General features: G+C 47.9%; 10 protein-coding genes across 10 annotated transcripts; 8 read left to right on the top strand and 2 right to left on the bottom strand.

Moving 5' to 3' along the window:
* Positions 1–1029: 1029 nt before the first annotated feature.
* On the top strand, positions 1030–3033 carry FSUBG_10251 (putative GAP1-general amino acid permease; the record flags this gene model as incomplete). The annotated part of the gene is made up of 6 exons (XM_036674810.1): positions 1030–1261; positions 1384–1610; positions 1724–1796; positions 1848–2021; positions 2069–2748; positions 2800–3033. The coding sequence occupies 6 exons, from the start codon at positions 1030–1032 to the stop codon at positions 3031–3033; spliced, it is 1620 nt and encodes a 539-aa protein (XP_036534285.1).
* A 727-nt stretch (positions 3034–3760) lies between these two features.
* On the top strand, positions 3761–5822 carry FSUBG_10250 (quinate permease; the record flags this gene model as incomplete). The annotated part of the gene is made up of 9 exons (XM_036674809.1): positions 3761–3965; positions 4010–4232; positions 4281–4343; positions 4393–4470; positions 4518–4944; positions 4994–5288; positions 5338–5446; positions 5494–5632; positions 5679–5822. The coding sequence occupies 9 exons, from the start codon at positions 3761–3763 to the stop codon at positions 5820–5822; spliced, it is 1683 nt and encodes a 560-aa protein (XP_036534284.1).
* Positions 5823–6795: 973 nt separating this feature from the next.
* Positions 6796–8792, bottom strand: FSUBG_10249 (uncharacterized protein; the record flags this gene model as incomplete). The annotated part of the gene is made up of 4 exons (XM_036674807.1): positions 6796–7986; positions 8065–8258; positions 8447–8731; positions 8780–8792. 4 exons carry the CDS (start codon positions 8790–8792, stop codon positions 6796–6798), a joined length of 1683 nt encoding a protein of 560 aa, XP_036534283.1.
* Positions 8793–9055: 263 nt separating this feature from the next.
* Positions 9056–9744, top strand: FSUBG_10248 (uncharacterized protein; the record flags this gene model as incomplete). The annotated part of the gene is made up of 2 exons (XM_036674806.1): positions 9056–9341; positions 9383–9744. 2 exons carry the CDS (start codon positions 9056–9058, stop codon positions 9742–9744), a joined length of 648 nt encoding a protein of 215 aa, XP_036534282.1.
* An 881-nt stretch (positions 9745–10625) lies between these two features.
* FSUBG_10247 (glu asp-tRNA amidotransferase subunit A) lies at positions 10626–12518 on the top strand (the record flags this gene model as incomplete). The annotated part of the gene is made up of 9 exons (XM_036674805.1): positions 10626–10925; positions 10970–11116; positions 11161–11177; positions 11223–11325; positions 11369–11740; positions 11782–11911; positions 11956–12075; positions 12120–12311; positions 12355–12518. 9 exons carry the CDS (start codon positions 10626–10628, stop codon positions 12516–12518), a joined length of 1545 nt encoding a protein of 514 aa, XP_036534281.1.
* Positions 12519–12828: 310 nt separating this feature from the next.
* FSUBG_10246 (7-alpha-cephem-methoxylase) lies at positions 12829–14077 on the top strand (the record flags this gene model as incomplete). The annotated part of the gene is made up of 6 exons (XM_036674804.1): positions 12829–13200; positions 13265–13346; positions 13394–13484; positions 13525–13763; positions 13806–13881; positions 14032–14077. 6 exons carry the CDS (start codon positions 12829–12831, stop codon positions 14075–14077), a joined length of 906 nt encoding a protein of 301 aa, XP_036534280.1.
* A 497-nt stretch (positions 14078–14574) lies between these two features.
* Positions 14575–15556, top strand: FSUBG_10245 (uncharacterized protein; the record flags this gene model as incomplete). Its single annotated transcript, XM_036674803.1, has 2 exons — positions 14575–14833; positions 15456–15556. The coding sequence occupies 2 exons, from the start codon at positions 14575–14577 to the stop codon at positions 15554–15556; spliced, it is 360 nt and encodes a 119-aa protein (XP_036534279.1).
* Positions 15557–16273: 717 nt separating this feature from the next.
* On the top strand, positions 16274–19239 carry FSUBG_10244 (serine threonine kinase; the record flags this gene model as incomplete). The annotated part of the gene is made up of 7 exons (XM_036674802.1): positions 16274–16300; positions 16349–16663; positions 16844–17707; positions 17752–17946; positions 17998–18441; positions 18490–18773; positions 19167–19239. 7 exons carry the CDS (start codon positions 16274–16276, stop codon positions 19237–19239), a joined length of 2202 nt encoding a protein of 733 aa, XP_036534278.1.
* Positions 19240–19891: 652 nt separating this feature from the next.
* On the bottom strand, positions 19892–21338 carry FSUBG_10243 (uncharacterized protein; the record flags this gene model as incomplete). Its single annotated transcript, XM_036674801.1, has 3 exons — positions 19892–20513; positions 20561–20646; positions 20697–21338. The coding sequence occupies 3 exons, from the start codon at positions 21336–21338 to the stop codon at positions 19892–19894; spliced, it is 1350 nt and encodes a 449-aa protein (XP_036534277.1).
* A 1115-nt stretch (positions 21339–22453) lies between these two features.
* Positions 22454–24421, top strand: FSUBG_10242 (uncharacterized protein; the record flags this gene model as incomplete). The annotated part of the gene is made up of 4 exons (XM_036674800.1): positions 22454–22809; positions 22904–23166; positions 23216–23482; positions 23535–24421. The coding sequence occupies 4 exons, from the start codon at positions 22454–22456 to the stop codon at positions 24419–24421; spliced, it is 1773 nt and encodes a 590-aa protein (XP_036534276.1).
* Positions 24422–24647: the final 226 nt, after the last annotated feature.

The raw sequence follows: 24647 nt of genomic DNA, 5'->3' as shown, positions 1-24647 counted from the left end.
ACACGGGTCAGCACTTTGCTCTAGACCTGGAAAGGCTAATGCTCCTTTGCACGCACCAAGGGCCCCATCGCATGACCAGCCTGTCAAAGTTCATGTTTGGAGAGACTCTGGGGTAAAGAGGAGCTGAAGCTCTACTCGTTTAAAGTTCGTTGGAGAAAAGACTGTTTCCCCCCCCCTGCAAGTGACCACTGTTCGGGGACGCCAGCCCAATAGAAGTGAACCAGTCGGCTCTGCCTATCTGTAGAGCTCCAGCGCTATCTGGAACGGGCGTGGCGCTGGACCCAACAAAAGGCCGTGGCGAGCCCTGGGACCATGTCCTTGATAAGGAGGTCGGGTTGGTTGTATTTTTGTCTTCCGTGTTGGTATGGTGGTCAGATTGTAAAATGCTAGAAGGATTGCAGGTCGCTGACAGGGCAAGTTTTACCAGTAGATTGGTCCACGCCGCATGAAGCATCACGATATCTAAAACGAATGCAACGTGATCTGAATGTGTTGCAACGCCAAAATGCATTGTACATACACATCGCCAAGAGTGACAAGAGATTGCCAAGTCGGCAGCCAAGATGCGCCCAGAGATGTCAAGGAAACACGGGCGACAATTGAGTGTGGCAGCCCCAGGGTGCCTGAACCTACTGTAGACTACCGGTACAGCACAGCACAGCAAAGCACAGCAAAGCATGGACGTCGCATTGGAATGTCTCGTTTTAATTGCAGAGACAAGGGTTCTAGACCAATACCCTCCTAGCCCCCTAGCCCCCAGGCCCCTCTCCCCCTTCTCGGGGGAGGAGATGATATCGAGAAAGAACCCCGCCGAGCCCATCCACTCTTTAGCGTCGCAGCTGAAGCTTATCTTAAGCTTGTTCAAAGCTGCCTAGCGTCCCTGTTGGTCTTGGCACATAAAGACACTTGAGAGCCCAGGTTCTGCTACACGCTCTCGGTTTGTTTTGAGACAGACAGACATCTTCTACACTTTCTCTCTCTTTCCTCCACTGTTTTACTGTACTCGCACAGTAAAAACATTCGCCCAACATGTCGTCGTCACCGCACAAGGATGAGGCGAATTATGAGACCAAGGACGAGACTACGGTCACGGTGCCTCACGATGAGGAGCAGGGCACGACCTCGGGCGAGGGCCAGCTCAAGCGTGATCTCCGCGGTCGACACATGCAGATGATTGCCATTGGTGGTGCCATCGGCGCTGGTCTTTTCGTCGGTTCTGGTAGTGCTCTTCACAAGGGAGGTCCCGCGTCGCTGGTAATTGGTGAGTAAATCCCTAAAAACGACATTTCGATTGACGAACCAATTGCTAATTAATTATCGCAGGCTGTAAGTTTCTCTTCCTCGCCCCGCTCGATGTCGCGCAATAACCAACACGTAATCTAGATCTCATCATCGGTGTCATGTTGCTCTGCACCAACCTCGCCCTCGCAGAAATGGCTGTTCTGTACCCCGTCAACGGTGCCTTTTACACCTACATTGTCCGCTTCGTCGATCCCTCTTGGGGCTTTGCTTGCGGTTGGGAATATGCTCTGTCCTGGCTTACAGTTCTTCCTTTCGAGTTGATTGCTGCGTCCAAGACGATTGAGTTCTGGCGCACTGACATCCACATGGTTCGTAGATTTCTTTTTAATGATCTGCCTTGGCGGCCTTGGCGATGCCCGTTCGTCTTGGCACATGCACCTTGACGTTTTGACAGGTTCAATTAGCTAACATGCTTCGCTAGGCTGTTTGGGTCACTGTCTTCCTCGTCGCTCTCACCATCGTTCAGATCTTTGGTGTCCGTGGTTACGGAGAGGGTAAGCTTTCGTCACCATCGTCTTTCTTGTGTCACCACTAACGCATCGCAGTCGAATTCGTCCTGTCCGCCATCAAGATCTGCGCTTGCTTGGGATTCATCATCCTCGGTATCATCATCAACTGTGGTGGTGTCGGTAATCAGGGCTACCTCGGCACCAAGTACTGGGACAACCCCGGTGCATTCACCAACTTCAAGGGCTTCTGCGCTGTCTTTACCATTGCCGGTAAGTCTTGACCACTGCTTCGATTCTACAATGACTAACGACTCTAGCCTTTGCCTTCGGTGGTACTGAAATGGTTGGTCTCGCCGCCGCTGAGACTGCTAACCCCCGCAAGTCTGTCCCCACTGCCTCCAAGCAGGTCTTCTGGCGTATTGCTCTCTTCTACGTCATCAACCTCTTCATTGTCGGAATTATTCTCCGATCTGATGATCCTCGTCTCCTCGGTGCCTCTGGCGCCAACACCAAGGCCTCGCCTTTCGTCCTCGCCATTCAAGATGCAGGTATCAAGGTTCTGCCCTCCATCTTCAACGCCGTTATCACCATCTCCGTCTTGTCCGTTGCCAACTCGTGTACCTTTGGTTCAACCCGTACCATGCAGGCTATGGCTACCCGTGGCCACGCTCCCAAGTTCCTTAACTACATTGATTCCAAGGGACGTCCCCTCTGGTGTGTCCTTATTCAGCTTGCTTTCGGTCTCCTGGCCTATGTCGGAGAGGCCAAGAATGGAGGTACCGTCTTTGACTGGCTTCTGGCTTTGTCCGGTCTTGCTTTCCTCTTCGTTTGGGGCACCATCTGCCTGGCCCACGCCCGTATGCGAGCTGGTTTCAAGGCCCAGGGAATCAGCCTGGACCTCGTCCCTTACAAGACTCCCTTCGGTGTCTGGGGCAGCTACCTCGGCGTCTTCCTCAACGCCATTGCTCTCATTGCCACTTTCTACTCTTGCCTCTATGTAAGTTAACCTAGCCAACGTGATGTGATAATCTTGTACTAACATAATCAGGCTCCCGATGGCTCTCCTCCCGATGCTGAGGCTTTCTTTATGGGTTTCCTCGCAGGTCCCATCATTCTCGTCCTGTACCTCGGTTACAAGATCTACTCTCGCGACTGGAAGTTGTATGTCAAGGACATTGATATGGATCTCCAGACTGGCATTGTCCTCCTTGATGAGCCCGAGCCCCAGACCCCCTGGTCATGGAAGAACGCCCCTAGACAACTCCTCTCGGCTGTTATCTAGATATCTTGGCAATAATTGTCCTTTAAATAGTTTGCTCCGGGGCACAGTAGTTTAAATCTCATTCAATATACCTCCGTCTTACTGTCCTCAATGTCATGCTACCCCAAATCCATTTGACCGCCAACAACAGAAGCGACCGAAGGATCAGAATCGGCTATTATGTGAATTTTAATTCCCAATCTTCCCCAGCTTTCCCCGCAGATCGACTCGTGTTATTTCCCCTTTCGGATTCTTGCCTTACGGCCCTGCACTGCTACAGGCGCGCATATTTCGCAGTCTTACGTTCCATCAACCCATTTCCCGCCTTTAGCCTGAGTTGACAAGGTTGCGAAGCGCCTTCAGGCTAAAGGCAAAACTGTCCCCATGGGGAAAAGCGAGGTTGGCAATGTTTCACTCAAAGTGACAATAATGCATAAAAATCACAAATGCCAGTCGGATATTGGATAACTTTGTCGCTTCTATTCGGCCCGTTACATCGTGTATGCCTCTTGAATTAGCCGAAATTGATTCGTTGCTTGTCATGTACTGGTAATACAGACTCATGGATGATACAAGGATTTATCCTGCAGCCTCAAACTGCCGGGTGAGATTTCACATATAGATACAAATGCAACAGCACATCGCTGCAGTGATTTCCCTCTGGCACTCAAAGCAGTTGCATCGAGTCCACTGCGACTCTACCCTTTCCAACCCACAGACAGCCAAGACCGAACGAAACAGAGTCAACATGGGTGTCGCAACGACTACAGTCGGCACTTACGATGCCGCCCTCCAGAGGCGCCAGGCGCTTATGGGTAACAGTGGCGCGCGAGCCTTTGTCAAGAACTGGAAGGTCGCCCGAATTGCCATGTTCGCCTGTATTGGAGGTATCCTCTACGGTTACAACCAGGGAATGTTCTCGGGAATTCTGACAATGGATTCTTTTGAGAGGCGTAAGGATCCTCGTCCTGTATCTCATCACTGCTGACCTGTCTAGACATGGGCGATTATGTCGAGAACAAGACCAAAAAAGGTTGGCTCACGTCTATTCTTGAGCTTGGTGCATGGCTCGGAACTCTCATGTCGGGTGCTATCGCCGAATTGTGCTCCCGTAAATATGGCATCTTGATCGCGACCTGTGTCTTTATCGTCGGCGTTGTCATTCAGTCTACTGCCATTCAAGCTGGGTACCAAGTCATCCTCGCCGGACGATTCATCACGTACGTGTGTAACTCCCAGCACACTTCGATCCAAGCTAACATCTATAGTGGCATGGGAGTCGGTAGTTTGTCCACCATTGTTCCACTTTACAACTCCGAATGCGCTCCGCCGTATGTGACGACCGACGCTACTGATATTCTGAGGCTTACAGTGTCATAGTGAGGTTCGAGGCGCTTTGGTCGCTCTGCAACAGCTCGCCATTACTTTCGGTATCATGATCAGTTTTTGGATCGACTAGTAAGTCTCGCACTCGTTCAGACCATCTCTCTACTCACAATCAACAGTGGCTGCCATTTCATCGGTGGAACTGGAGAGACCCAAAAGGACGCTGCCTGGCTCATCCCCATCTGCCTCCAGCTCGCCCCAGCTCTCATCCTGCTCGCCGGCATGGCGTGGATGCCCTTCTCGCCTCGATGGCTGATCCACCACGGCAGAGAAGAGGAGGCCCGACAAGTCCTGGCCAACCTTCGAGATCTACCCAGCGACCACGAACTGATTGAACTGGAATTCCTCGAGATCAAGGCTCAATCGCTCTTCGAGAAGCGAAGCTTGGCTGAGAGATTCCCTCATCTCCAAGCGGAGACAGCAATGAACACTGTCAAACTCCAATTCGTTGCTATCGGTGCCCTCTTCAAGTCCAAGGCCATGTTCAAGCGTGTCATTGTCGCTACTGTGACCATGTTCTTCCAGCAGTGGACCGGCATCAACGCTGTAAGTCTTTGCCACACCAACATGCATCTAATTAGCTAACAGAATCAAGATCCTCTACTACGCCCCTCAGATCTTTGGCCAACTTGGTCTCAGCAGCAACACCACCAGTCTCTTGGCCACCGGCGTCGTCGGTATCGTCATGTTTATCGCTACCGTTCCTGCAGTCTTGTGGATCGATCGACTCGGCCGTAAGCCTGTCTTGACTGTCGGCGCTATTGGTATGGGTGCTTGCCATCTCATCATCGCCGTCATTCTTGCCAAGAACATCGACCAGTTTGAGACTCACAAGGCCGCTGGCTGGGCTGCTATCTGCATGGTCTGGCTGTTTGTCGTCCACTTTGGATGTGAGTCTACGCTCAACTCTCGTTTGCGGGCTCATGCTAATTATACTAGACTCTTGGGGTCCTTGTGCCTGGATCATCGTCGCCGAGGTCTGGCCTCTCAGCACGCGACCTTATGGTACTTCGCTTGGTGCCTCAAGTAACTGGATGAACAACTTTATGTATGTGACGTGACGCGGTATTCTTTGTGCTAGCTAACGTTGATCAGTGTTGGACAAGTCACACCAGATATGCTGGAAGACATCACATACGGAACCTATATCTTGTTTGGGTTACTCACGTGGATCGGTGCAGCTTTCATCTGGTTTGTTGTTCCAGAGACCAAGCGCCTGTCACTCGAAGAGATGGTACGTATCCCTCCAGCTTTGGCAACACAGCTGCTGACTGTTCTAGGACATCATCTTTGGATCTGAAGGAACTGCTCTTGCTGATAACGAGCGCATGGCCGAGATTAACCGTGAGATTGGCCTCGAGAGTATCATCTACCGAGATCAGTCCTCTCACCACGCAGAGGTTCCGGAGAAGGAGATGCTATAATCGTTTGAAGGAAGGGTTGCGGATACTGGTTGTCTATTGATTCCTCGATGACATTGGTGATGAGCTTTTCACACAGATTGGATATTCAGAATAGCTATTGTCAATTGAGTCTTTCACCCATATTTTATTCAAGGCTCACAGACTTCCCGTTATCCACACGTTTGAATGTCTTTCCTGGCCCAGAACCATGTGTCCAAACGTTCCATGAATCAACAACAGCCTAAACCGTATTACTGATGAGACAGGGGAGCCATTGTCCTCAATGTCATTGAGAATGCTCTTATGCTACGCGTCAACTGTACTTGATACCTCGACTCACATACCCAGCCCGTGAACAGTCCTGTTGAGTAGAGAGGCAACGTACTCTGGCTTCCTTCTAGCACATTGCCAACACGTAGAATTCTCACAAGATTGGTACATATACCCTTTTTGGATAGCCAGCTCTGTTTTATTGGCCCTTGATGCTTAAGCTTAACCGCCATGTGGGCTTTCCACGTGCCTGGTAGGACATCAGGAAGGTACGCCTCCACGACGTATCATGCCACTTACTCTACAGGTTGACACCGAATTGGATCAGGGCATGGTAAATAAACCACAGAGGGAAATGTAAATTTAGTTTTACAATATAACCGCGCTGACGATTTGACACAGAATGTAGGCAACGAGAAGCCACCTCAGCTGGTGGTCAACGCGGTAACCCACCAAGGTCTGTCAGTCTCCTGTGGGCAGCTACCTTATTATTAGTTTGATGCTTCACGGCAAGATTTTAATGCATCTTTACAAGGAACATGTGGTCAAACTATCTTGCGAGCCTTTGTTTGCCATTGGAATTACGAGGGACTTCGCAACAGGCAAGACATCACGATGGAGCTCATGGGTATAATATGATATTTTGTCCTCGATAAAAACCTCATAAATGCTCATCATTCCAACCTTCCCCTAATACATCCGTTTCAAGCCAAACTAAGCCATGTCAGTGAAAGATGTAGTCCTCCTCCTTCAGTTCGTCAATCTCCCGATCATTCTGCTCATCGACCTTGCAATCTCCCAACAACAACTGATGGCACCAATACATATCCCTTTTGTAAATCGACTCCGTCTTCAACCCACTCAAATTCTCGCCCTCGCGATCAATCTGTTTCTGTGTCTTATCCAAATACTCAGCCTGCTGCTGCGTCATAATCCCAAGAGGCGCTTTTGAACCTTTCCAATCAAGGGCCAGTGGCTTATGGCTTCCACCAGCATAGTGAAAGAATGCCAGTAGTGTTTTACATGAGTGGATGAATGACTCGCTGACGGAAGAGTTTCCTCTTGTGCCGAAACGACTCTCCATTCCATACCAGTCGATGATGTACAGAACCTGTGCGAATTGGCGCTCCATGTTGCTGAGGAGCACGAAAGTCGTGAGATAAATCTCGTACCAATTCTCGCGTTTGTTCTCCATGATTTTTGTCTGTAGGCCTGTGAGGATCCGTTGACGGAGTGGAGTCATGATGTTTTTGATGACAAGATGGTCCATCTGCGTGTCCATGATCGGAGGAATCGGTATCGTACCGCTACGGGGACATTCGAGATCTTGAACTGGAATTTGACCGAGGGTATGCTCGCCGCAGATCATCCACGGGAGCTCAGTCAGTCGGCTTCCTGCCCAAAGACGCAGACCATATTTGACAAGGGAGCTGTTGTGTTGTTCCGAGAACCTGATCGCCTCTTGGATGTTCATCAACGGACTCTTTCCTTTGAGCCGTCTCTGAATGTACACTTTGTACGACTTTTGGTTGTATTCATCAATGACCCTCTGATGTCTATCCATGTCGGCGATGTAGTAGTGCGGTAACTCGAGCATTCGTTGGTTCCCTGCAGAGTCTCTCCATGGATATGAAGTCTTGTCACCAGGTAGAGGCTGAAACTTTGATACAGTAACTTCAACTTCGCAGTCGAATCCTTGGGTCAGCTTGATGGTATGTCGATCGAGGTCGATGTTTAGCTTTGCGTTCATGACGTCTTTGATAGACAGCCATTCATACAGCTTGTTGTCGCGTGTAGAGCCTAAAAGGTCAGCTTGGTCAATCACCGATAGAGAAACATACCCAATCGGTGCAACGGAAGCTCGTGAAGATTGACTCTGATGCATGGACGTTTCAGAATTGTTAGTCTTGAGCATCTGACAATGGTTCATATGGATTCTCTGGCATGATACACTGGCCAGTTAGCTTGATCACTCAAATATCCTGAAACTTACCCGAACTTTCAAGCCGCGACACTTTTCGCAAACACCTCTCTTTCTAGCATTCGCAGTGGCCTTTCGAGCTTCTTCAGTGAATGGACCTCTAACTCTAGTATTCAGTCCAGATACAGTGAATACACCCTGAAGGTTGCCGCCTTGATCGTGTTTGTACTCTGTTTTGGGAGCCTGAATGGTTAGCGAGAACAACACTGATTCAGGTATCTTACAAGATCTGTAGTCAAAACATCTGATCGATCTGGTTTACGGTCTGATCGAGGCTTGCGTTTCTGGGTCTTTGCTGTCCTTGGAGGACTTTGAGAATGCTCACTCGACCCAGGCGGAGTCAAGATCTAGTTGGTGCTCGGTGTGAATCGTATGTCATCTTCTGAAGAGACACTTTGTTGCAGAGTCAAGCTCGGAAACACATGATCCATCGGAAGATCATGGGGCTCAAAGATTTGAGTGTAACTGCGGGGATAGTTCGTGTAAGTCGGGAGGGTCAACAGTGACGGATCCAAAGTCAACTCTTCAGCCACACCAGATTCGGTGGCCGGAACACCTTCAACAGGCTCCACGTCGACGTTGACGCCATCCTTGGGCTCCTCGCGTAAAAGGTCCGAGAGCCAGTCGTCACCATCGAACAAATCCTCCTCCAGATTCTCAATCACTTCAAACCAGTCCACTATCACAGTCAGCAGAGTCAAACACAGACACAGACAAAAGAACCTACCGTTATCAATCATTTTGCTTAATTCAGTAATCGGTACAAAAGGTCCACGCAATAAAGTTGTGGGGTCGGGAACTAAATATTCAGGGCCTCTACCGACTTCCACATCAGGCATGGATCCCGAGCTGGCGTGACTTGTCAGACGCTGTTTCTATCGACTACCATAAAGAGCAAAGATCTGCAGTCTCACCTACCGATTACTCTTTTGAGACAGAAACATTTGATGACAACCACCATTAAAAGACGAATCAACCAGCCACAGTGGGAATTACAATAACCATGGAGCGAACAATCGACCAGGAACTGCGTATGCGACAGGCTACGATTGATGACCTGGACGGCATCACAAAACTTGCTATTGAAGCCTTTCCTGATGATCCAGAACGAGATTACCGATTCCCATATCGCCATGAATACCCTGAAGATCAGTGGAAGTGGACTAGACTCGAGTATGAGGGGTTTTTGAAACAGCCTGAAAGCTATGACATTCTTGTCATAGAGGCTGGGCAAAGGATTGTCGCCCTGGGAATCTGGGATGTCTCTGGTCTTAGTGGTGTCAAACCAGGTATGTCAGCCTCAATTTTCACATCCTAGCTAACAACCCAGTCAAACCTGGTGTTTTGGGCGACCTCCAACGTCGTGATGCAAACCTCCCTCACATGCGCTACTTTGCATCGCGTGTAGAAGAGGTTTATGATATGCATTTCAGTCAATTCGGTAGCAAGCAACTCCATCTTGTTAATCTCGCGACGCATCGAGATTATCGCAGACGAGGTTGCGGAGCTGCGCTTTGTAAATACGGAATGGAAAAGGCAGAGCGCGAGGGGTTTGTTGCTACGGTTTTTGGGAGTCCAATGGGGATCAAGCTGTATACGTCTGTTGGGTTCAAAGTTATTGGGGCTGAACCTATGATCATGCCTGGTGATGAGGAGGGATTGACCACGACTGCATTAGTTTGGGGCAATTAGTAATTGGCAAGAAGTTCATCGGGCGTCAAAGGCTCCAAAAGTGAAACAGGCGATGCTTACCCTCGTCATCGTCTTCAGCTGCCCGATGTCTTCCCTTTTGGGAAATCGGTGACACGATTCAGTAGATGGATAATATCGGTTGTTGCATGGGTCAGCCTGATGAAGTGTAATGAGGGAAAAGCAAGATGAGATGAGAGCCAAACATGTTGATGAGTGAAATGTAAGGCTACGTTGCTGAATTGGGAAATCGGCAGACCTCGAGTCTGTGAATGAGCCTCTTTGTGAATTTTATTAAAGTTGGCGTCTGTTCAAGTGAGATTGGTGATGCATGTTGACGTATTAATCTGTTCGTAAACTCATGTACACGATTACAAAATACGTGAGTATGAGAGTCGCTGAGAGGATGAGAACATACTGACCGCTTAGAACATTATGTCATCAACAAAAGCGCAAGCTGGCTCATTCAGCTCATTCGGAGAAGAGTCTCCCCCAGAGCCTTGTTCAGTCGAGACATTCTGCTTAGATCGATATCTGTCAGATTTTCGTGACAGACCAGTCCAAGAGCGATTACTGGAGAACTCAAACAATGGCCCCCAAGACATTTCGATCGGAGATTTGGATGCTTTCATGAGTTTGCAAGGACCAGCAAATCTAGAGACGTTGATGTCCAAAGGCCCATTTGAACAATAAGTGTTTTGGTCAATTCACTGCCTGGCACTACGAATGTTGCACCAAAATCACGTGGAATCGGTTAATTGCATCAGCCTGCCGCATTCACCTTTATAAGGCTTCTCCTCACCACCGCGAGAATGCGAGGCATGGCTCTACATCAGTCCCATTTTATAGCCTTCATTTCCCTCTTCTCTTTTACACTCTACATCATGTTCACATGGGCAAATCTCCGCCAAATGGTGCCCTTTCTTTCGCAGAGTCGCACTCTGTCCGATCTCCTCACTATTGACGCCAAAAGCCTCGCCTCTGGATTGACGAATGGGCACTTCACAAGTGTTGATCTGGTAGAGAAGAGCTTTGAGATGATTCAGAAGCATGACAAGTACCTTCATGCGATGTTGAGTATGGTGCCGAAAGATCAGCTGCGGCAGAGAGCGGAGGCGCTTGATGAGGAGCGAAAGGATGGCAAGGTTCGGGGGCGTTTGCATGGGATCCCGATCGTGATCAAGGTATGACTTTGTTATCGATGTGTTGCGCAAAACTGACATTCCAGGACAATATCGCGACGGTTCCTGAGCTAGGAATGGAGACGACCTGCGGTTCTTGGGCATTGGATGGCATGGCCCCGACTTCGAATGCCGATCTCGTCGACAAACTCATCCAAGCTGGCCTCATCATCATCGGTAAAGCGAATCTGAGTGTGAGTCTCTCGGTCCTCTGTTTCTGACCTCGCTAACCTTTTAGGAATGGGCATACTACCGGTACGTCTGAAGCTATTCGAATGAAGCGCGACTCACTCCTTTCAGAAGCAACGACCTCCCGAGCGGTTGGTCCGGCAAAGGTGGCCAATGTCAATCTGCCTACGTTCGCGGCGGCATCGATCCCGAGGACAGCAACAACGGTCACAGCGTGAGTACTCCGTGACTCGCCGCATCCCATACTAACAGTTCAGAACCCCTCCGGCTCTTCTACAGGCTCAGCAGTTGCCGTCTCCGCAGGTTACGCCCCCCTCTCCATCGGCACCGAAACAGACGGATCCCTCGTATCACCCGCATCCCGTGCCGCTCTCTACACGATCAAGCCGTCAATCGGGCGAGTTTCTCAGTCTGGAATCATCCCTATCAGTCATACCATGGACTCAGCTGGGCCTATGGCCAAGACACCATACGACCTTGCCGCTTTGCTGGATGTTATCTCGGGGACCGATGAGTTTGCGACTACGGGGGGATCTTGGGATGAGCTGTCGATTGCGACGATCGACTTCAAGAAATGGTGGCCAGGAGAGGACTACCTCAAGCCTGTTGAGAGTGCGACAAAGCAGATGGTAAGTTTGCCTCTGCTTTTCTGGGCTTGCTGACTTTATAGCACGCCGAGATCCAAGCTGCGTATGACAAGATGGAGGAGCTGGCCAAGAAGTATGTCGGCGACGTTCCCTTGCCGCCCCCATCTGAGTGCTTCATGCTTGATGGGAAGGACAGTGAGGGTGTCATCATGAGTGAGTCAATGCCCGCCAACTGACACCTTATACTGACGAAATAGTGGCCGACTTTAAGCACGACCTCAACAAATATCTCGAGTCGGCCGAAAACTCAAAGATCCATTCCCTCAAAGATCTCATCGAGTTCAACAAAGCCCATCCCGATCTCGAAATGCCTCCTGGTATGTGCTCGTCTTGATGGATGACCCCGCTAACCCCCCCTCAGGTTACGATGACCAGGGACTCTTGATCGACGCCGAAGAATCGGATATCTCGCTTGAAGACTACGAGAAGAACCTAGCTCACCTCCGAAAGGTTGCGCGCGACGATGGACTGGACCGCATCTTCAAGGAATACGGTGTTGACGTGATTGTCGGATCAAGCGACACTGCTATCAAGGCGTATGCCAGTGGAAGCGGTATGTTTACTCTAGAATTCATGAGCGACACTGACAATCTCAGGATACCCCGTCGGAAATGTTCCCCTCGGATACCTAGACTTCAACGGTCGCCCTTTCGGCCTCGCTGTCCTCGCGGCCAAGAACCAGGAAGCCAAGATTCTCAAGTTCATGAACGCATGGGAGGCTACTTTCGGCCCGAGAAAAGCTCCGCCGCTGCTTCAGTGAGTGTCGGGTCGAGGATCTTACTGTGTGAGGAAGACAGTGCGAGTCAATGGCTGTCGGGCCTCATTTTATGGTGGTGTTCTGGGAAGTGCTCTCATTAGGTAGAGATGCGTGAATAAAATGATATGAGACACCAGTTGGGACTTGCAGGGCTGTAGTGGATGGCTCAAGCAGGCTGGCCGCTTACTTGCATGTGCGGGGATAACTCGTGAGGCTCTTGACTCTGGCTTTGTGAAGCGAGTTCTTGACGATAAATTCATGAGAGCTGTTTATTTCCCAGTGTGATTTATGGTGTAATTAAGGCCAAGTTACCATGGCAGAAGCAGCTTCAAACGTTACACTAAACGCGCGCGACAAGCCTGTCGAGGTAGACTCCCTGCTATCCAAATCGGCGACCCTCCAATTCTTCGACGCCTCAGATCCGAAATGGGCAACCGAGAAGCCGTTTTACTCAAACATTCCCTTTACTCAGACCAAAATCGCGAATACAAATGTCATCAACACGAGTGCGCGGGTCCAAATCTCTGACATCAGAGGTCATGAATCCGACTTCACTTTGGACAAAAACGGCTTTCAGTTAGCTAAATGGAAGCACCAGTTCCCAAATGTCGGTCCCTTATTTCAAGAAGAGGGGTATCCTGCTGTGGTCAAGTTTATGAAGGATGTTCTAGGGAGTCATGTCAAGGTTTGTGTGTTTGATAATATTGTATGTCTCCTTGGGCTATTCTGGACAGTTCTAATGGGAATAGGTCCGACAGAGCCAACCGCGAGGCTCTGCACCTGAAGATGAGAAAGGGTACATCGGTAGACCCAGCAAGGTCGCTCACAACGGTATGATCCAAATACCTCTATGCTTGACAAACTAACCTCGTCCTCAGACCAAACCTATGAAGGAACAATCGCCAAGATCAAACATGACTTTGGCTCCCAAGCCCCATCAATTCTCTCTCAGCGCTTCAGAATAATAAAGTAAGCCTCCCTCCAAATACAATCCCCTCTAACATCCCAGTGTCTGGAAACCCCTCAAGCCCGTCCGTCAGTACCCCCTCACACTCTGTGATTACCGCACATGTGATGAAAAGGACGGCCATCGCAGCGATTTGGTCTACCCCCACGTTGTGAGTGAGAATATCCTTTTCTCTTACTCATCAGATCAGAAATGGTACTACGTTAGTGACCAATCTGATGAGGAGGTTTGGCTGATCAAGACGATGGATTATTTGGCGAGGACTGAGGATGTTGCCATGTGTAAGTGCCGAGCTCCGTTGAGGGATGTACTGATAATGGTAGATACGCCACATACTTCGTTCTTTGATGAGGACCCTGCTGTCGCGGAGGAGATACGAGAGAGCATTGAGCTCAGGGTGTATGTAATTGGATAGGTATAGAACGTGCAAAATCACTCTTTGGGAAGTCTCTACGAGCATTTGTTTGAATTGATGGAGAATTCCTTTATATTGACTGATCTCAGCCTTAATTACCACCAAGTAAAGCTGTCCTGATCTGAACCTCCTAGATATGCCTCAAGCTCCGTGTCGAATGGAATGCTGACATGCATCTGAAACCTGGAACCGCACGGACAGAAATCTCGGGACCGAAGTCTTCAAGTCACGAATCAGGCTGTGGTTTTATCCAGTTGATTGGCAGATTCTAACCGATCATCCTCACAGAGCCTCAACTGAAGCGGGGTAGGACCTCATCATTGGTTCGAAAAGATCTCATGATCAATTCCATGCAGAGACTACTGCAGACACAAATCCGTTGATTATCTGGGCGTGGGACTCCAATGTGGTTGGACAACATCAGCACAAATGGGTGTACTCCTTTTTCAGTAGCCAATCAATTGCTGATCAGATTTCCCAAGTCTGTGATATCTTGTCCGACTTTGATTGGATGCTCAGATCTGAGGCTCTGCTTCAATGATAGAAGAACGAGTTAGTCGATGTTCAAACTGGTTGTTCACCCAACTTCAACACTCAATCACATTACACTATCAATTCTGCAGGTAGTAGCTGATCCACCCTTCAAGACCTCTTACTGACAACTCACAGACGCAACAATGGAGAGAACTCGTTCACATTCTCGCGGTCGCCCTATCGACGCCGACAAGAAGCGTTACGAAGACGAACCCATGACCCGCGAAAGCTCTGTTGGGGAATGCGATCTCGTCTGTCCCCAGCCAGCCAAGGCTCAGCCCTGGAAGCAGGCTCTTCAAGTTGAGAAAGACTCTGGAACCAATCCACTTCTTAACTGGGAGCCTAACGCGATGGACTTTGGTGAGAAGCCTTGGCTCAAGATTGACTGGTCCAAGATTGAAGGTACTGGACGTCGATATTGCCCTTCAACGCCACGATGCCTTTATTTTTCTCATCCTCCTCCTCTGTCAGCTCTCTCAGCGCCTTAACCTCGTCGCGAGCAAATTTCATAACGTAACAAGCGCCTAGGTTATCGATAGCTGCCTTAAACGCCTCGTAACTAAAAAAAGCTAGCTTAGTATAAAGCTTACTAGGAATATCTTTATATTTTAAAGTTATCTTATTTAAGAAGATAAAGATTTTCTTTTCTTAGCTCTTTAAAGCTATATTACCTTATAATCTAATATTAGCTTATATAAGTTAAAGTACTAAATATAATAAGGAAATTATAGATATAGTCTTAAGCTTCTAGGCTTATTAAGTTATTACTAATAATAGTTTAGTTTACTAAAGTAGTTAATATATTATATATAAAGTTATATTATAGTGTATATATAAAGATATAAAATTAAAGTTAGTTATATCTTTTTATATACTTCTTAGTGTTTTTTTTATAATGCCCTAGGGCTTATAATAAGATTTATTAGTTATTATAAAAGCTTATAAGTAAAAGCTTATATCGGGAAAATAAATATTATATTGTTATTTATTATCTGTATTTGTAGCCTAAAGCTTAACCTCATAGGCCGCAGTCATCCCATAGAAGGTACTGGACCTGGAGGAGTTCGTAGCAAGTCTCCTGATCAGATGTGCGGTTACTCTGTTGGAAACCTCAAGCTTGTTTAAGAGTCTAAAGGCCTGGTTCTGGTCAGACTGTGCTGGATATGAGTTAGTAAAATGAACTTGTCTATTAAGTCGGACTTTGTTATCGCGTAATCGAGCCCGCATTCCTTTGTATTTCCCCTTTTCGGGACCCAATATTTCAAGCCCCTGTTGTTCCTACACTGCCCTCCTGGAGAGGCATTGTATCTCCTTGTCGTTGTCTTCTAGGCAACTTTTGTAGGGTAAGATGTAACGGATTCTGCCGCTGGGCACTCGATTCGTTGTGTATCAAAGTTCAGGCTGCTATCAGCTTTTCTTCTGCTTATCCATAAAACCGACATCTTTCAGTCGAATATTAATTTGCCTGTAGGTACAGATCATGTTGGTGACGCGTTTAGAGCAAGTCTCAGTGGTCCTTTGAACGCCACGTGTATTGGCAAGTGCCCAACTCTTACCGTGCTTTTCGTGCGGGGAGATGAGCCAGTCATAATCCGTCATCAGGAGTTCTCAGCTGCAATATGTCTCAGCCACAGGATGTGTCCTTCTGATCAATCTTACAGTTGCGGGGTTCCGAGGTTCCTTAAATACAATACTGAAGCGCAACCTCCAACATTGATCTCCACAGACTTCTAACCTCGACATTTGATCAGTCTAGCGTCAATGGATGAAAAAAAGTGGGTAGGATTCGAGATAAAAGACCCGTATCTTCGGTTTCCAGTATTACGAAATGTTTTAGACGCTATGTTGCTTGGGGATTACTCAGTAATGGTATGTCATTCCCGAACATTGTCACTACGCCAGCTGATCATTTCGTAGCAAAATGACAGTGGCACAGGCTATATCGTCTTTACTCCCCGAGCTCTTAGCCCTGAGGATGAGGAGAAAATCCGCAAAGCGAGTCGATATCGGCGTATCCTTGAGGAGAACAGAGTGGTCAGAAGGTTTGGAAAAGAAAGTTTATCTCGTGGCCAGCCTTCGCCCAAACCTTCAACAGAAGATCCTGATATCCCCGATACTGATCGAATTCCTTTGTTCGATTCATTAACACAGGTGGTTCCTTTGCTAGAGCCCAAGGTGGATACGATGCCGGATCAAGTCTTGGTAGTCGTTGAAAATGTCGCAACAGACGAGGTACGAAGAACCTTGAAAGGCTTGTATGCAACTCCAATCGCGGATGGCGAGACCTCCAACGTATTCGGGGTGGAGACTCGCTTATCATTAAACGGAAATCATTCCGATTCCAAAGATGTCATTCGAAAGGCATGTCTGTCATAGTTCGGACGCCACTGTATGATGTATCTAACAATATAGTGCGCGGTCAAACGTCTACATGAATCTACAAGCGCTGAGCAGTTCTGGGCCGAATACGAGTCCTTGAAGCGTCTAAAGAGCTTGAATCATCCTCACCTGATAGAGACACTCTCTGTCTTTAGATTCGAGAGGGTTAAAACACAGCATTTCAACTTTGTGTTTCCACTGGCTCTTTCGAACTTGAAGCGTCTCTTCCGCGACTCAGTTGTTCCGGTTCCCCTACGAAACCGAAACCTTGATTCCCTCTGGGGCCAGTTCTCCGGACTCTCAAGCGCCGTTGCTTACCTTCATGACTCCGCTCATATGGCTCATCGCGATATCAAACCGTCTAATATCTTAATCTACGAAGGGTCTGCTGGTATAGGCGTCTCTCTGAAGCTTACAGACTTTGGCTTATCAGTAGACCTGTCTAGAGCCAGAACCTGGGAGCAAGGGAGTCGAGCTCGTCAATCCGCTTGGCTGTATGACTCACCAGAAGTCCGAAAAGCCTCTCCAAGGGCGAGCTTAGCTGAACCAAGCGCTAGAATCAGTATCCCTTCTTCATTGGATTTGATGGCTAACGATATATGGAAATTGGGGTGTGTCTTTACAGAGATGCTTGCATATCTAGTAGGTGGAGGTTCCGTTGGTGTGGGCGCATTTCGTGACTACATTACAACTACAGAAGACAAAATATCTTCTGACGAGTTCAACGACACTCGTTTCGACGATGGCGAGCAGGTCAAATCTCAGGTTCTCGAGTTCATTGACCGGATGGCGTACAAAGATGACCGAGCGGGCATGTTGCAATCGGTAATCAAGGAAATGCTCGCCAAGTCAGCGTTGAGACCTACTATAGCTCTCGTTTGTGAGAATTTAGCAGAGGTTTGTTTGTTGTCAGTCGATGCTTCATAGCTAATGGGTTACAGAACCACTTCCCGAACATCAGCTACAATGACGGAGTAAGAGTGGTTCAATTTATTCCAGCGCAGCGTTTGGTACGCTCACGCTTCAATACCTTAAGACTCAAAATTGAGGAATGGACTGGTCGGCCAATAGATTGGGCCCCGTTTCGCCAACCACTACCCAGGCTGAATGCCGGCGGCTACATGGCAACTTGGAAGGTAAGTTCCGTATGGTTTGCTAATAAGTTGTCTCATAATAATACTTCCTAGTGGCATGAAGTTGATCTCGCTCTAGCTCTTTCCCGGGATGAGTTTCATCGCTACAAAGCAACATGCTTCCCTGTGACCACTAACAATGTTCCCCTTCTCCCTCTTACACGACAAGGTCTCAAGGCACAGCAAGCTGCTAAGCCAAGTTCTTCTACACAACCAGCCAATCTCGGACAACCATCTCAGTCTTCTCTCGGCACCAATACCCTGGCAAGGACAATTTCTTCCGTGGTACTGACGTCCGTAGATACGAAAGACATTTACTGGTGCATTGAGAGGAACTTTACAGAGCCAAAAGAAATATACCTTTCCCCAATTCAGAATGCAGAGGCGCTAGACGACGAACAACTGTATCATCAAGTCAACAAGGCCATTCGTAGCACAGAGGGTTGGATTCGTCGACTCTTCTCATGGAAACGTTGCACCGCAATCGATTTCGTTCAGGTAAGACCAGAAAATGCCCTCATACCACGATCTGTACTGATTTGGCAGTTCCTTGTGATCTGGGAGAACAAAGATCAAGTCAATCCTATTCAAAAAGAACTTCCTCCACCTGCTACTCCATTCTACAACCATTCCGTCCCTTTGCCTCATGATTTTCACATGAGAGCAGCTGGATTGCAAATGGTATTCGGACTGCGTGATCCAAAAAAGGGTAGAGGAGAAACAACCATCATCGATATGCTTCCCAAGAAGAGAAACCCTCCCCCTTTCTCGAAAAGAATATCAGAACCTGGCTGGGGTCTGCATGCCAAGATGGGATTTTCTCAGCGGAGGTTCCTGGCGTGGTTGTGTTTCTATCTTATTTTGGGTGGAATATTTGTGATTTTTTGGTTGCTCTTTATTAACGAGACGGATCTACAGAATGCCTGTATTCCTACTTTTGTTTTTGTGGCTCTACTGACGGTTGCTATGGGATTGCTTCAGGTAGCGTAGGTCTATTAGCAATCCAAATTAATCTACAAGTAGCGTAAACTCCTCACATAGCTTGCCCTCTTTTGCATCCCCCGATAAGTCCGGTGGTGGTCAAAAGTCACAACACTGAAACAGAGTTCATCGAATCAACTCCGGTGCGGTCGGTGCGACCGCAATTCACTTGAGGCCAAGTCCCTCAATTCGCACTAAGAGAAGATTGCCCAGGCAATGACATAAAGGCTGAAATATTCCAGGGCTGCGACACTCGCATGCGAGGCGGATATTGCGGCCGCCCATACGAGACCCATCACAGTCAAGTCTCCATAGTACGCAAGGCTGGGATAACGGTGTCGAGCCAGGAACCTATCTGAAAGAGCGGGATCCCAGCCGGAAAAGCCTCTTCGCACTCAAGACGTTGAGCGAGCGTCACCCGAATATGGAGATCAAGCTGGGTCATCAGTTTTAAGCCTAATGTTATGCTGATTGAGGGCGTCTGTGTGAAAGGTGTAAATAGAGAACCTTCTGCAAATTGGGTTAACTAAGAAGGAGGGATTTTAGCTATATTGATGTATCAAGTGGTCCTATAAAGATGTTTTGCTAAGTAAAAGGTTAAATATCTCTATAGCCAATACGCAAGGTATAGCTAATAAGGTCTTATATAATAAGAATAATATAATATAATACTTATTTTTTAGTATATTATAATATATAGCGTTATATACTATGCTAAAGAATATAATAACCTTAATATTAAGTCTTAAGGTTATATAGCTGCTGCCTTGAACCTTATGATCCAACTGAACAAGTGGCCTCGATCCACGAGCATAATTGCTAAGTATGATATTGAAAGCTTGCTATTTACCATCATATTATTTCTTTATAATTTCTTTATGTCTTATTTAGCTACCTACGCCTGGCAATATAATGTATTATAGTTTACTAGGCAAGGACTAGAACTTTTAACGCTATATTACCAAAACTACTTTGCATAAGTCAATTCAGGAATTGCCTCATTTTCCTCCATGATTAGTCCTTTAACATCACCCCAAGGCTTTGTGTCCAGGAAAGGCATATCCTGACTTGACAACAGTAGTTGGCCTTCCTGTTCAACCTTGTCAAGTACCTCAGCAACCTGCTGCATAAGCGTTATCTGTCTCTCAAACTCCTTTGCACGAAACTTTCTAGTGCACCTACCAACCGCACCAATGATCCAATCAACAGAGGTCGCCGAGGTCGACAAGTCAACTGACTTGGCCTGTAAGAGAGAACTACATTCATCCAAGCACTCTTTAACCTCCTGTAATTCGCAGTTGACATCGTTTATGTTGGAGATGGTGGCTTCTGCAACACCCTTGAGCGCTGTGATGTCGTTCTCAACCCGGTTAGCCTCTGCGATTTGCTTCTGGTAGAGTTGATGCGTTGATCGACGGGATGAGATATCGCGCTGGTACTGCGAGACTAGGCCTTGCAAGCTGCGCTGCTCAATCTCGAGGTTCGAGATAACCTGCTGATCTTGACTTATCTCTCTATTCAAAGCGGACACCCTGGATTGAAGGGCGACAATCTCGTCCTTTAGATCCGATACACGCACGCCCTTGTAACTATGATGTGTTAGCTTTTTGTCCCATAATCTGCGCATGTTGCTCACCCAGCAAATCCAGCTCCGGCTGCTGCCAGACTCAATGATGCCCCGGCGGTGAAAGGTGCAGCTAAGAGACCAATTCCGGTCAGCATCTATCTTCTAATTAGTCAAAGCTCTTAGACCTGCAATTGCGGGTGCATACCAGTCCTACGCCTGCTGATTCCTTCTTACTCTCACGTCGTCTGTGTGTCTCTGCAATCTGTCCGTTCTTTTGCGATATCTCACGATCAAGCTCTGCTTTCCTAGTCCTCTTCTCATTCGCCTGGCGAGTCTTGATACGAATTTCTTCTTCTTTGGCGCTAGCATCCTTTTGTGTCTGCGCCAGAATTTCTTCACTCAAGGTCAGAGAGCTCTCTGCCTGGCTAGCGAGTCCTTTTGCTCGCGACTGGCATTCATCGAGCAGATCATCCTGGGCCTCGACATCTAGTCTGACGGTCATCACTTGATAAGTGAAGTCCATTGTAGACTGTAGCGCGCTATCTGCTGATGCCTCAGCTTGAGAGATAGAAGAAGTAATGCCATCAAGAGATCGAGCCAACCAAGAAATCTGAGGGGCCATGTTGATGGTGGTTGGATCTGCAACATCTTCAACTAATAATAGGAATGAGCTCATCTGCAATTTAGCATGCTGAGCTTTGCTGAGACTACTCTGAAGAGACGAGCGAATAGCGGCGACCTCTGCAGCGACAGTGTTCTTCGAAGTGACATCAAGAGAACTGAGTCGCTTCTTGGCAGATTGAAGTGAGTCCTGGATATTGGATACGTTATTGGAGAGGCTATCCATTGTTGAAGAAGGGTTGATACTGGGCAAATTGAGGTGCTAATGGGCATGCATATGAGGGAAGTGGACTGAGAAAGCCTGCAAAATCTTGACTTGGACAAAGAGTCTGGCCTAATATAATGGATTATTAGAGCAGATACTCATATGCCGGTTTCAGCGACTCAGTATTTGATAAGGTTTGATTTCAGCTTCGTGTGTATTCATTCCAGTAATTGGCTACTTCTAGGCCACCATCAGCTACATCGTTCTAGGTTCAAGACCGCTTCAACGGTGCAGGCTTCAGTTGTGGCACGAAGGCGCGTGATTTCCGTAGGTGATCGAAGTGTTTATTGGCTACATTGATACGGGTATACGAGTATATTGACTTCCTTGCATAATGAGGCTGAACTTGGCGTTTGAATCAAGTCTCGATGCAAGGCAGACAACATCATGGCAGTGAATGGCTTCACAGTTTCATAGAGGGGTAATCATTCGGTTTGACGTGCGTGTAGGTGATTGGCTAGACATAACGCCCGTGCAGCAACGTCAGCCATGTTGGGTGAGCTACTGCACAGGCGTTTTGTAACCAATCAACTAATACTAAACCCCCCTTGCTTGTGAATTTGAAGCGAACGATCAAGCAAACACCTTTGAAAGAAATCATCTGTACAGTCCGTCACGACACGGGCACTGTGATATTCTTGTTCTTGGTTCAGCTGCATCTGCCAGCTCGCATGCATTAAGGCAACAAGGTTACAGAACAGAAAGTTAGTGAGCCATTAGACGAGACATGTTTCTGCCGGAAGCCATTTAAAGTTGCAGTATACTTGCTATCGTTTGTGGCACTGAATGAACCTCGAGGTACTGGTGACTTTGGCAAGCATTTCTAGAGTGCGCAGTATGTGATATCTCTGATGGCTTGCCTTGATGGGCTGATCTCTTGGCCTAGTCTCAACGCCAGGCTGATATTATGGAGGCCCGAGCGTATGCGAACCGCGCATGAGGCAGATCACCATCCAACAGCCGCATGTCCAAGACCACCTCGCGATAAAAGGTGGCATTGTCTCTTGAAATCATGAACACCATCAATCCGCAGAGCAATCGATTCACTGGAACCATTCTCTCTTCATTCACAAATAATGACTTTTGATCAAGGCCGAAGGGCAGCCAGCGGCTCAGACTATCCGTCTCATCCGGAGGACTTTCGTCAGCCGTCTGCCTTTGGTGTTGGTCAGTCCGACTATGACCATCAAGCCCAGCAGCGAGCTAACTATGCTCTTGCCCTTCAAATGTCATGCCGAGACGTCGTTCAGACCATCAAGGCAAGCGACCTGCTCATGAGCAATGAATGGGCAAAGCCCCTCACGCATGCCCCGAATGCCATCTCCATCATGGCTCTTTGTCTCAAAACGGCTGCTGTGCGTGAGGCTGCCAACATCAAGGTGAGGGACAAGGAGATCACGGATGAGACTGGGAAAGTCATTGGTCTGCTCCCGTAAGTATCCTGTCCGCACTGGGATGAATGGCTAACAGAAGTGAAGATCAGAGTATTTTCGTACAAATCTACAGCACTGTGCGGACATCGGTAGGCTTGCTTTCCTTGACGCGCAGAAACGCATGAACAACCTCCAAAGTGTCGCTCGCAGCATGATTGCGCCTGAGGGCACCATCGCCTACATCATCGATTTACTCAGTGATCTGGAAGACGCCGAGGATAATCTTCCAGGAGCTATGAAGCGACTGGAAACTAACGCTGAGAACTTCAAAGCTGATGCTGAAGCTATCACCAAAAAGTTTGAGTATTGGGAGAGAGTGATTATGCATCTTCTTAAGAACTCGCAAGATGCGGGGTGTACGTGCAGAACGGTATTCAATGATCTTTAATTACTGACAATTACCAGCGGTGACTGAAGAGAAACGAACTCAAAACACAGTCAATGCTGTCATGGCAGACGCAGAGAGACAAGCCAGAGAGAGGGAGGAAGAAGATGCCAAGCAAGCCATCCAAGAGCAACAGAAGTTGCTTCAAATGGCCCGGAGACAGGTTGAGGAAGCCCAGCGAAGACTGAATGCGCTTCTTGATCGGCCACCTATTGAGGAACCATCTGCATGGTCCGATATGATCCATGCGCGGGAGTTCGTCCCAGATCGACCAGCACCAAGTCGTGGTAAGAGCCCATGTCCAACTGCTGTCAATCATATGTTGATAACTCTTCGCAGGAGAAAAGGGCGTATTCTCCAAAGGATGGGGATACTTCTTTGGCTCCAGCGACAGCGAGGTCGCAGCTGAGAACAGGCACAGTAAGGAACATTCTAAGACTATCACGAATGAAAGACAGGCCTATGTAGCCAAAGCAGTAGAGCACCGCGAGATGCAGAGACGAATGGCGCAGGCCCAATTGGACGAAGCGAGAGGGAACGAGTCGAAGCTCTGGGAGGAACTTGACAAACAGACCGAAAAGCTCTCGATCAGTCATCACAGCCTCACGAAAGCTAAGCACGATCTCGCAAAGACACATGCAGAGCTTCAGCGTCTATGCTCCGAGAAGATTGAACTAGTACGTCTTGTCGTCCCTCTCAACTCGCATACTAACAAGAAACAGGAGCAGATCATGAAGATTCTCGAGGAGTCTATGCGCCGCCTAACAGAACTAAAGAAGGAAGTCGAGGAGATGGCATTATTCTTTAGCCGAGTGCAAACCGTCATCACAACGACTGTAAACGAAAACCTGCAGAGTTTCTTAAACCCAATTCAACGTGCGTTGGACAAGGGAGACAGCGTTGACAAGATCCGGGAGAGAAGCAAGCAGAATTTACTCCGAAACGCATTCGAACTTCAGGGACGCTTCTCGGCTACTGCAGACGTGGCTAGCATGTACGTCCTTGTGTCTAATAAGTACATCAGGCCGGGGATCAACAAGATGGAGGCGCTGGCGGCTATGGATGACAATGATTTTGAGCGCGGAAAGGAGGAGTTCAGGGACTGGTGTGACAGTGCGGCGGAGGATATTGTGCGCATCACTGACGGTGAGCAGTCCAAGATGGCGGAGAATTTGACAAGAAATGTTGAAGTTTTAAGTCAGAGGGCTATAACAGGTGCTTTATAGATGATAGTGAAAACGAGTCTCATATAACCATATTTGATTGTCATTGAGGATGCGGCTAAATATTACGAGGGATTCATTCTCATGGAAGAGGCCGAGGTTCTTGTTTCATTCGGTCGTTGATTTGATGGATTAAGCCTTCAAGTCACTTGTTCAATACCTGTTCCATAGGCTGGATGCCACACGTTTAGTTCTGTATTAAGCCAAGTATATAAGGATATCTATTTAC

The sequence above is a fragment of the Fusarium subglutinans genome, assembly GCF_013396075.1.
Source record: "Fusarium subglutinans strain NRRL 66333 chromosome Unknown NRRL66333_c0000175, whole genome shotgun sequence".
Classification (NCBI taxonomy): Eukaryota; Fungi; Ascomycota; class Sordariomycetes; order Hypocreales; family Nectriaceae; genus Fusarium; species Fusarium subglutinans.
This window is presented reverse-complemented; position numbering and strand designations above follow the sequence as displayed.